This window comes from Spea bombifrons, chromosome 1 (genome assembly GCF_027358695.1).
Source record: "Spea bombifrons isolate aSpeBom1 chromosome 1, aSpeBom1.2.pri, whole genome shotgun sequence".
NCBI lineage: Eukaryota > Metazoa > Chordata > Amphibia > Anura > Pelobatidae > Spea > Spea bombifrons.
Genome location: NC_071087.1, coordinates 134,197,400 through 134,210,243, shown reverse-complemented (window position 1 = coordinate 134,210,243; position 12,844 = coordinate 134,197,400). Strand labels below are relative to the sequence as shown.

The window sequence follows — 12,844 nt, the reverse complement described above, 5'->3', positions numbered from 1 at the left end:
TTTAACACCTGCCTAAAACTTTTGCACAGTACTGTGTATACATATTTTTTAAAGTAAGTTAATACTATACAACATTATTTGTTGTTAAAAAATGTTTAATGAGCCAATTTCACATTTGATGATTTGTGCAGTTAGAAAAATGGATATTTCTATATTTGTCGAAGAGAAAATAGAATCTTTAGTTGAAGTTGATTGCTTTTATTGGGCCAATATAGAAACATGTAAAGTTGCATAAGATTTCTGTGTCTCATGGGTCTCCTCCAGATGGAATGGCAGGCTGTTCCATTCAATGCAATACACAGAAGAAGGCTGGTATCATTCAGCCCGGGGGAAATCCAGACAAATATCCCATTAAACAGCAGATCAGAACATATGTGCGACACAATATACCTAAATTTGAGTCCTGTCAAACTTAACTTCACCAAAAAGGTGCTGCATATAATAGGGATCTAATAATAAGAACACTCAAAAGTATTCAGACATGGTGTAAATGTTGCATACGATCTTTTCTACCCTAGACACTCTTAACTACAAGTAAAACAAACATAAAGGGCATTTAGTAGAGGCCTGAGTTATTTAATTTAGAGCAATTGCTCCAATGCCCACAATGTCGGCACGCACCATGTTTGCTAAAATGGGAGTGTCACTGAGCATGTGCAAAAAGCATACCATACCAAGAGGCAACTGGAGTAAGAAAAAAAACTGTCTGCGTTTCTCACCCTAAAAATTTGGCAACAAATATATAAACATAACATAAATGAGAGATTTTGGTTATATTAAATGGCCAAAGCATAGTTAATCTCACCCGCCATGTCAAAGCACACTCTCAATAGGGTGAGAACCTACTCTCACCTCCTACATAGTGGGCCTAGTAGGCCTCATTTGTATAATTTGAGCCTGGGACTTAGAGCACCAACATTTTTCTTTTCTTAACTGGAGTAGAAGTTAAGGCATTTGTTTGGAATATATAATCTCTGCACTGATTGCATGCACTGGAGTCAATGCAAAATGGACTTCAGTATGGATTTTACATGAAAATAGGGCTAGAGTGCTCCTTATAAGGATTTGTATATAAAAAATGTTATATATCTTTTAGACTATATGAAAAAAAGCACATGCACATGTACACTATTAAATAAATAAATGATAATAAGGTTTAAAGCAAAGGCCCAATTTAAAGTTTTTCAAAGGTTAATCTACTGGATGAAAACCACAATCCCAGGTCACAGATGCAATTTCAGTTCATTCAGGCCGGTGCAAGGATTTTTGTCACCCTAGACAAAAATGCTTGGCTTTACCTTGAGAAGTCATATGAGCCCATCATACACATGACCTCCTCTGTACGTTGACAGCACCTACATCACAGGCATAGATCACAGGTCCCACACCTCAAAGGCCAGCCCTGGCACCCAGATTGCACACATAGGACTTGCCCCAGCACCTAGATCTCCTCCCATGTCTCTTTATCTCTCTCTCTCTTCTTTCTCCCCCCTACTCTTTTATCTCTTCTCATTATCTCTCCTTCTCTTTATCCTTTCTCATTATCTTTCCTCATCTTTCTCTTTATTTTTCTTCCTCTTTCTCTTTACCTCACCCTTTTTCCTATCTCTCACCTTTCGGCTTATCTCTCATGTTTCGGCTTATCTCTCATCTTTCGGCTTATCTCTCCTGCTCATTCTCTTTATTTCTCCATCTCTTTCTCTCTCTTTTCTCCCTACCTCCCTTTCTATTTTATCCCCCTCCTTTGATTCCCATTCTATTTTTTCACCCCTTCTTTGATTCCCTCTTTCTAATGATGATAAAAAAACTATATGGAGAGCACACCAAAACTTGAAAATTAACTAATTGTCTAATATGTCAAGGTGCTGCTAGAGAAGATATTTTCCTCCATAAAAAAACCCATCATAAGACTTTAACCAAAATTAGAAATAACTACACACACTTACAGAAAATTGAAAAAAATATTAACTCATAATAACAGTTAGCAGATGTATGTTATGGTCTTCAAGGGGGCGTCCTCAGGAGAAAACAGCAAAAATCATATTATATAAACAGGCCTACGCCTCCTCACCTCTGGCCACATACATGAAATATGTGATGGTAGGGGAGACCCTTAGGTGAGTGTTTACAGAATTTTTTGTACCCGTAATGTGGATAGTTATATTTTATTTAAAAGATATTGGCATTCCCTAATGTCATAACTTTATAATAACTTTAAAAATGATTATTAAACAATAGCTTGACTGATGTACCCTAGATGCTCGGGCCAGGCCCCCTGCCTAGTTAACTACCCAATAATGACACAACACCAAGAGTGGAGTTGAAATGGCCATAGCTGATTTATTTAACCTATTTAACCTAGTCAAAAACTTAATTCGGATACTGAAATACTAAATAACATAAATAATTAATATGGATAAATAACAACCACAGAAAAGAACTCGCCTACGCTTACCAGGCTATTTAGGTACCACCAGCACAGGGGGGGATATACCCGGATGCCCAACGCCAGACCCGGAAGTTTCAAGCTAAACCAGCCAGGAATCTTCAAACGAAATATCGCCAAATGCTCTGCCCAGACCATTCACCCCCTAGATCCCTGGTAAGCTTCTGACCCTAAGTGTGACAAATTTTAACCACCCACCTATAAACACCACAAACAGGGAGGGAGTTTGTGACAAACTACACAGGATACCCTAACCTAATGACCCCCATCATTAAATAACCTCCTCCACCCCAAAATGCAAAAGACGCCTAAGGCCTAGCTCTACTTGACATCTCAGTCAAGGCCCACTCTTGCCCATATTGGCCCCCGTGGGCATAATTACAGGATAACCGTCTTTTAACACTAGCAATACATGTCTCGGAAAACCATGCGGGTAGACTCCAGGAAGAATGTTACAGCTTAATGTTTGGACTGATTGGTTGAACCATTTGTGCTTATCTTACATTTCAGTGAGTTCATCATTTTATCTGAATAAAAAACATTTTCAATGAAATGCCATGACTATATAATGTACTTGGTAGAGAATGATGTGATGTCAGATCTGCATAATACAAATCAGAATAACATTACCTATTTCTAAAACTGTTACAGAACTTTTTATTTTACGTATTTGACTATTGCAAGTCTTGTGATAATCACACTTCATGTCCACATGCAAAGTGTATGAATCTAACCCAAAAGGAACACTTGTTGAACAATAAAATACCGTGCACAATTTTCAAATAGTATATATACTATATATGTTTACGCTATTGAATATGCTGGGGTCTCTAAATACAAGCATATATATTTTGACAATATCTTATTAAATATCCAATTTAATAGTAAGAAACAAATGCATATTTTAGTACTTTTTTTCTAGAATATCTTAAACAGTATTTTCCTTTGTTTTGTCTTTTTTTCCCAACACAAATGAAAATAGAGCTCGGAAGTAAGTTACAGCAAATGAGCGGTTGTTTAAAGCCTTTGAAGACTTATTCATAATTGCATGCAAAAAAAACTATTCTTTTTATGTAAACCATTAACGTTGTGATTGTTTGAAGGGCTTGTGGGACCGTTAAATGCGTTGCTGTCCTTTCAACAACATAAGGGTTTCTGATCTGATTGCTTCCATGTAATGTAAATTTACTGTCATAATCTTAATCTGTGATAAGTGAAATTCGGAGGTGAAATGCCAGGGTAATGGTTTAAGTTAACTTGTTTCATTGTTATTTTGACCAATGCAGCTAAATTGTAATTTCAATTAGACAACTGTTAATAGCATGGAGTGTACATTTACACACATATGTACCTAGATTTGGTGAAATCTTCACATAGTATTATTAATTGTGCTTTGTGACCTCTTGTAGAAATTGCCTTACTATGTTCCAATAAGCCTTCTGTGGAAAGTTTTAAAATTGTGGAAATTAAACAAGATACACAAAGTTTTTAGGAAAATATAAAAACATGTCTTAAGTTTCTTAAATTTGTTATTAATAATTCAAAGCCTTGAGGAAGTAATAATCCTCAGTTTGAAGATGGCGTATGGCAGGTCTGGCCAAATCCCATGGATTCTAACCGTGGCTCCTAAAATAATATTCCTAGCTCTTAAATTTTAGTGCTGTTCTATGCTAATCAACACAGATTTGTCCAGTTTCGGAATGTAGGAAAAGAATTAGATTTTTTTTTCAAATTAGACGTACATCCCAGGTCAGATCCGAGTGTCTTTCTTCAATTCCTGCTGGTTTTAATTATAGAGACATGAAAAATGCATATTAAAATACTTTGTAAATACTGTAATATGCATTCTTTAACCTACATGGGAAAATAATAAAGTATTTAAATTTGAACTAATAGAATCATGTTTTAAAAAAAGAGCTGTGCCGCACTGTGCTCCAGGCTCTGCAGCTGATCCAGTAAGCAGACAAGAAAAGGAGAAAAGCACAAGAAACAAATAATTCACTTATTTTATTGGTTAATGTAACATCAGTGAGTGATGATTTTTCACAGAAGTACCATGAATGGCATCTTGTTGAGTTGATCTAGAGGTTATCCACAACCTTTGTGCAATTAAGTAAAAGAAAAAATAGGACAGAAATGCACCTTTCCCTCTTTCAGGCGGGGTTTTATTTATTTTTGCCTTACATTTAATGCCTACGCATAATACAAACGTTTTCAGAAAGGAACACTTTTGATCGGTAGAATTCAAATATTTTTTTATTAATATTGTTCAATAGCTGACACAACATTATGTAGAGTAGAACTGGGTAGATGCTGAAATGAAATGAAGTTGAAAACTTTTTTTTAGTATTTTAAAACCCTCTTTTCTTCATGTTAATCTTGTTTTTTTTTAGTTGGAATTTCATACCATTTTAAACACTCATTTTTTTCTTTTACCACTCAAATATTCATTTCTTTGTCATTTCTTTGTATAATATTGACATTCCTTGTAACTTCACAGTTCCATTTATGTTCTTCCATGTTTGTGTCCTACTTATCTTTCTTCGTCCGGTTCGCATTTCTTTATATCATCTTTTTATATCATCTATGACTTGTCCCTAAACAATCCCACTCTTTTATTTTTGTTTCATTCATACTTTTTCCTCCTCTGTATCATTATCTTATTTCATGCCACCTTTCTCACAAACAACATCACAAAAATGTGAGTATGTGGTTCATACATGGCTTGCGGATCTTGTATCTTAACATAAATAATAATGAATATGTACTATAGACTCCTACAGTACACTAAAAATATTTTTAGCTGCTGGTCAAATACAACTTCACATTATGTAATGGAGACTCTCACTTATCACTGTTGTTTCATCAGGTGTCAACACCTTCTAACCCAGTCCATCTTAAACAGGTCCAAAGACAAAGTATCATGATGTGCAGTCATAGGCTGAAGTTCCTCTTTTGAGCTATAATGAGAGAGACTTATTCTAATTACACACTTTTGAGAAGTCTGCTTGTCATGATACTTAGTTGAAATGAATGTTCTTGCTTTTATTTTTCCATATGGATAAAATGTATATTTCTTTCTGTAGTAGAGTAGAGCAGTGTTGATCTACTCTCTGAGGACATCATATTACCTTGCTCTCCACTTCCTTTATTTGCCGTGTTGAAGAAGCATGCCTTCCATCTGACAGTTACATAACAGAACAATCAAACTCTTAAGACATCAGCCATAACAATTATTTGCTCTTGCAAGTAACATGCATGCTTGTTCTGGGAAGATGGCACGTATTTAGAGTCTAATGATTACCTCATTTTTTTAGGTTACGAAGTGTTAAAATGGAGCAGAGGAAGCTAAATGATCAAGCAAACACCTTGGTGGATTTGGCAAAGGTTAGTACAAAGTGCTCCTCAAGGTATTATTAATGGTAATACAATACATCCCCAATGATTCTTTTGAGTGCCATTCTTCTCTCTATTTCCTCCGCATCTTCTTACATGATATTTGAAATACAGCTCTACAGTTTTTTTGTTGAACTATAATCATAACTATATTTAAAAAATAATTTGACTGAAAAAATCCCCAGATAGAGAATTGTTGGCATTTAGTTAGTGCTTATACCGGTAATTACCGTATTTCCCCATGTATAAGACGCTCCCATGTATAAGATGCACCTTAATTTTGGGGCCCAAAATTTGAAAACAAATGTATTACATAAAGTTATTGAACTCAAGTTTTATTCATCATAAAATTCATACCCATCATCCTCATCAATCCCATCCATTAACTGCCCCTAAATTAACCCTAAAGATCCCATCAACCATAACTGCCCCTAAATTAACCCTAAACACCCCATTAGCCATAACTGCCCCTAAATTAACCCCAAACACCCCATTAACCATAACTGCCCCTAAATTAACCACCTCCCCTATCGTTCAGCAGCTCAAATATTATCTTTTTTTAATTAACCCTTAACACCCCAATAACCATAACTGCCCCTAAATTGACCCCAAACTGCCCCATTAACCATAACTGCCCCTAAATTAACCCCCCTATCTTTCAGCAGCCCAAATATTTTTTTAAATTAACTCTAAAGACCCCACCAACCAAATTAACCCTAAACACCCCATTAACCATAACTGCCCCTAAATTAACCATAAACACTCCATTAACCATAACTGCCTCTGAATTAACCCTAAACACCCCATTAACCATAACTGCCCCTAAATTAACCCCACCTCCCCTATCTTTCAGCAGCCCAAATATTAATTTTTTACTTACTGTTAGATGAGTTTCTGAGTAGTGTGGACGCTATAAGGAAATGGGCCGGGCCAAATGCTCAGTGTGACTGCAGTGAGGGACTGGGAAGCAGAAAGGGGCAGGGCCAATCGTCAGAGTGACTGCAGAGAGGGACTGGGAAGTAGTAACTGCAATCTACAATCTTCAACCACTGTATAAGACGCACACTTGAAAAAAGGTGCGTCTTATACATGGGGAAGTACGGTAGCCTGTGTTAATTCATTTCTCAAAACATTTGGGGAAATCACTTCAATTAACTTTTAGTTTTTTGTATCAATTAGTCTTTCTAGTCTTCCCTTTTTTATTATCTATTCAGGGTATCTTTATAAACAGCCCAAAGATTATTGAACTCTATTGAACTGCATTTACTTTTACTGTGTTGGAAGGTTTTTTAACGTATCAACTACCCTTTATGTCAAGTTAATTGTCTATTAGCTTTTTGCAGCCAGAAAGGGTTGTGATACCCCCAGAGTATTTAGCCTATATCCATCCTTCCAAGTTTTCATGGTTTTTTTTCAGTTTTGTGTTGTAAATAAAAAACTTATGACTTAATACAAATGTGTATGTATTATGTATTTTATATGCATAAAGAGATCACAGAAAAATGAGGTAACAATTTGTCACAAGGCGCACATTTTTGTGTAAACATATACATACTTGGGAACTTCCCAGGGTAAGCTACCAGGAGCTCTCCCTCTTTCATAGCAGAGGCTTTGTGAAGGGCAGGGAGCTAACATTTTTGGAAGCAGGGCTAGCAATAGATAACCTTAAATTAACTGTGGGGAGGAGGGAAAGTGAGGTTGATCAAACACTGGTCCCCTGCCCAAAGAACAATGTGACCCAGAGATCCATGGAAGCAGTGCTTCACCTGGAGACTTTGGATCAAAAGGGTCCCCAAGTACAATGAACTTCAGTCACTCTTATAAGTGAGCTTATTTTCATTTGAGCTGTTGAGGTAACAGAGGATAAAATATATATTTTCATTTGTTTGTTCTATTGTATGTGTTCGTCTTCCAAATCTTCTGTGGATGCAGTTAAATTCAATACCGTAGCTAATGTCTGTTTTTCTTTTCCTTATAGACACAGAACATCATGTATGACATGATCTCCGACTTAAATGAAAGAAGTGAAGACTTTGAGAAGAGGATTGTTGTCTTAGAAACAAAGCTAGAGACATTAATTGGTAGCATTCAAGCTCTCCCTGGACTGATTAGTCAGACAATCAGCCAACAGCAAAGGGACCTGGTTGAAGCTCAATTGCAAAATTATGACAAGCATGTTGCATACAACGTTGACCGATCACGGTCTGTTTCCAGAAGGAGAAGGTCTTCATCCACAGTACCTCCAACTTCATCAGAAAGTAGCTAGAAGACAATAATTTAACCCAAAAAAGACTTTTTTTTGCCATCATATGGTCAATATTTTAGCTTTTATTGTAAAGCCCTATGGTTCTAATCAGTGTTGTCTGGGTTCTGATGTCAGAATCTTAGAAACCTGAACACAAAGTTTTAGGCCAAATAGAGTGAGAACTCTTTTATTTCTTTCAGATGCATAGTGAATGCACCTATCATTGCTATATAGATTGTTTCTCCTGTAATTTCACTAACTTTTTATTCATGCACTTCAGAAAAAAACTTTACTACTATATAGTATAATAAAATATTAATTTCTGAACATAAGTGTGTGGTTCATATCCATTCATAAAAATTACGAATACCAAGATTTTCCAATAATTAAGGAAAAATAATTTGTTTTCTAAAATTTAATTGAATTCATGCCCTGAGACATTTGTCTGTGTTCCTCTGAAATGTCCCCGTCACCGTCCACCCTAAATTTTACTTCAAAGTTACCCGTTATTTTGATATACATTGTGTAGTCCCTATCTTTGGGAACAGTCAACATATTAGGAATTAGGAAGTGGTGTGGAGGTGGCACGCATTGCTTTATGTCAGATAGATCCCTCATATTGAGGTGTTATGGTGATATTGAATATATCTGTATATCTGTAGCACACCATATAAATACTTGTTATTTTGGCCTAACTAGTTTCAATGTCATATTTAATATTGTTATGAAGTTATGTAGCATTTAGTAATATGAGAAAACAAGCAAATGTACACATCCTGTCCTGACTTTATATAAATGCATAAAAAACATGGGTTTTGCTTAAAAATTAAATGCAAATCATAGGAAAAGGAAGGAAATGAATCATTCAAAATAAAGACTGGAGGACTGTATTAATTCAAAGGAGCATATGAGGTTGGTTATGGTACCATACAGTACTGTATTTATCTTTGGCACTGTCCTAGGCTTATCCCATGGCAGCATCACCGGCTGTCCCCCTCCGCACCGTTATCCCTGTTCTTAGCGCTAGGATATGACCAGGCGTAAGTGACCTATGCAGAGCTGTGCCAACAGTCCTCCATAGTGTTAGTGGACTGGTTTGGGGGGTCAGTTATCTCCCACTTAACTGGCCCATTGAGCAGTGGTGCTATTAGGGAGCATGTGCACAGTTTATTACAGGGATATTTTCATTATCAATACACAGATGAGCTGTGAGCAAACTCTACCAGGGAATCATCTTTCAAACCTTTCCATAAAGTACATTTATATTCACTAAAATGTGACAGACACATTTATTTCAGCATAAGACCTTGCGTGTGTACTTGTATGTGTATGAGCATGAATGTGTAATTGTGTGTGAGCATGCATGTGTAAATGTGTGAGTGAGGTGGAGTGTGTGTGTGGCAATGATGGCACTGATCAGCTGTTGAAGTTGGGGAGCCCGGGCCTGATAGGGCAAGGCAAGGGGGACATGGCAGCGGATGAGGGTAGAGATGGCAAGGGCTGGTGAGGACAATGCAGGGGCTGAGGGTACAGGCCACTGGTTGGTGGGGACAATATAGGGGCTGATGGGGACATGGCAGAGGCTGGCAAGCATACAAGGGATGATGAGGACATAGCAGAGGTTTAGGGGATCATGACAGGGACTGGTAGGAAATACAAGGTCACTATAATGTGATCTGAGGGAAGAGAGATGATATGGCGGTTCATGTTGGCTATATGGTAAAAAGGGACATGATATGGAAGTTGCAGCATATGACTTGGTGAAAGGAAAGAAAATATGGAGATTGGTGTAGATCAGGTATACACATTTATTGAGCAGCATATTTGATAATTGCTCTGCGTGTATATACTATATACAGTACTGTGCAAAAGTACACAGTTTAACAAAATACCAAATAAGAGAACAGAAGGAAAATCTAAATCAAATCAATATTTGATTAGACTACCTTTTGCCTTAAAAACAGCACTTGCACATAGTTATTTATGGAAATGGCAGCTAGGTTGTTCCAAACATCTTGGAGAACTAACCACAGTTCTTCTGTGAATTTTGGCAGCTTAGTTGCTTCTCTCTCTTCATGATTGCTTTTCTCGAGGATGTTGAGATCATGACTCTGAGGGGGCCATACCATTACTTCTAGGACTCCTTGTTCTTCTTTACGCTGAAGATATTTCTTCACGACTTTGGCTGTATGTTTGGGGTCGTTGTCATACTATAGAATACATTTGGATGCATCCCAGGTGTTATTGCATGATGGATAAGTATCTGCCTGTACTTCTTAGTATTGATGGGACCATTCATTTTGAATAAATCCCCAACACCATTTGCAGAAATGCTGCCCCAAACTTCCATAAAACCTTAACCAGGCTTCACTCTTGCCTGCAAACCCCTTTTCTTGCTCTGCTCTCCAGCCCTTCGTCAAACAAACTGCCTTCTGCTGCAGACAAATATTACAAATTCTGACTCATCAGTCCAAAGCACCTGTTATTGTATTTCTTCACCCCAGTCCCTGTGTTTTTGAATAGTTGAGTCACTTGGTCCTGTTTTCGGTGGTATGGCTTTGTGGCTGTAAGTCTTCCATGAAGACCACTTGTGACCAGACTCTGGATAGTAGATGCCCACAAAATCTACCAAATTTTGAGTTAATTTTTTTCTGTTCACTCATTCACAATGTTTGCACAGTACTTTATACCGTATTTGCTCGCTTATAAGACAAATGCTCTGAAAAATACCCCTCGTCTTATAATCAAGGTCGTCTTCTAATCAGACCTCAAATAGAGGTCTGACTATGAGGGGTATAAGGCACTTCTGGAGGCTGAGTGGCATATAGGGGGTTAAAAGGCATATCATGGGGCAGAGTGACATATAGGAGGTTATAAGGCATATCAGGGAGGCAGAGTGGCAAATAGGGGGATATAAGGCATTTCTGGGGGCAGAGTGGCAAGCTTGGGGGCAGATGTGCATATCTGGGGGGGCAGGTTGGCAAATAAAAGGAAATAAAAACAAAAAAAATATTTATTAAATATTAAAAAATAGTTTACATGAATTAATATTTACTAGTAAAACCTTTTTCCTATAGGGTCATCTTATATTCAGTTTTTTTTCCCTAAATTAATATTCAGATTTTGGGGAGTCGTTTTATAATCAGGGTCGTCTTATAATCAATTATATATAAATATATAATCTACGGCTGTTACAGAGTCTTGTGTGCGCCATTTACTTGTATATAATTATTATTTTGTTGTTGAGGATAGCCATGTTTAGCCATTTTAGGACAGAAACTAGATAAGATATGGATTTAGGATTCCTGGGTACGACTTCACACAAGAGTTCCTACATTTTAAGTAGCTTACTGTCATAAAAGGGGACATTTTCTTCTGTTTTATTGTCTAGTACATCATGTTCTTTTTGCATGCTTGTGTGAGATTCTAAATCTTGCCTTTGATTAAGTCATTTATTTGGCATCCTTACCCTGTCTTTTTCCCCCAACATATTCTTCTCATATGGATCTAATGAATGTATCACCACTTTAGATTACAGTGACCTGTACTTTATCAGTCTGTTTTTTTAAAAAAGTGACCCTTACACTGGTACTAATGTGTGAATTCTTCTGTTTAAGGCCTACTAAAGATGGCGGACCACATCCCTATAAGAGAGATGCTCAGCTGGGTCAATTAACACAATGCTATGTGACCCTGCAATCTTAACGCTGAAGCTTGCACAGAGAGTGATAGCTTGTGTGCAGGGTGAGTCATGGGCATCAGCTTCAATATTCTTATAATATGGTTAAACCTGGACAAAAACAAGACCCACCTTGCTTGCTGAGGGCTTAAGCTATGGCCTCACTAATATATTGCTTGGTCTGTATGGTAAGTATGGTAAATGGTACTTGAGATCCAACAAATGTCTCCATTCTTTATGTGGTAATGTATGGTGTTAGTGAGTTTGCGTGAGTGTTAGTACACTTAAGTCTGTGTGTAAGTGTGTGTGCTGCTTGCTGGGGAGGGGACACCAAAGAAATCCTCCACCCAGACAGCATTTACCCTAAGCTCACCCCTTTACCCGGTAACATTCCCTTTCAATTATTTTGTTGATTTTTAACAAAAACATAGCAACATGATTCTTTAAAATAAATCAAAATTTTGGCTCAGTGTCAAAATACGCCCATAATGTGACAATTTTGTGTAATACTATAATGCCTACTGTGGCTCTTACCGGGTTGCTTTATTCGTTTTTGGCCCATTTTCGGGCAACTAATTACGTTCCCTGCACATTCGGTTTGGAGGAAATTGGGGGTGCAACCAGGATATGTCTGCAGAGATGCTGACATACCTAGCAGAGAGAAGATAAAAGGGAAGACAGAAGTTGAAGAACAAGAAAATGCGGAAGCAGATGAGGTTGACAGTGGTGGCAAGAGAACGTAGGGAAACAGAGGGCGTTAAAGAGAGAGTGAACGAGAGAGTGAGAAAGCGTGAGTGAAAGGGCCAAGGCATATCGTGTGAATATTTAGAGCTTTTTGCTTTGTTTTCGGTCGCTTTGTAGGGGGTCTGGCCTCATTTCCATGGCTTTGTACGAATCGCAGAATTTGCCAAACTTTGATACATTTTCAATCCATACAAATCCAAATGCACAAGTCTATTGAGCTTTGATAATACTGCTTCCTAACACCATGGAATTAATGTCGAGCACAAGCATATTTCTTGGTTGCCATTTTATCACACTGGCCCATCTTGCCATTGGATAGTCTAAGTACATTAAA

General features: G+C 37.3%; 1 protein-coding gene across 1 annotated transcript in view; it reads left to right on the top strand.

The window, feature by feature from the left end:
• KCNN2 (potassium calcium-activated channel subfamily N member 2) overlaps positions 1 to 8,419 on the top strand; it is a 74,386-nt gene extending 65,967 nt beyond the window's left edge. The window contains exons 7-8 of the mRNA XM_053474285.1: positions 5,764 to 5,833; positions 7,821 to 8,419. Of these exons, the coding sequence (XP_053330260.1) occupies positions 5,764 to 5,833; positions 7,821 to 8,108 (358 nt within the window). The 3' untranslated portion in view covers positions 8,109 to 8,419. The remainder of the gene's footprint in view (positions 1 to 5,763; positions 5,834 to 7,820) is intronic.
• Positions 8,420 to 12,844: the final 4,425 nt, after the last annotated feature.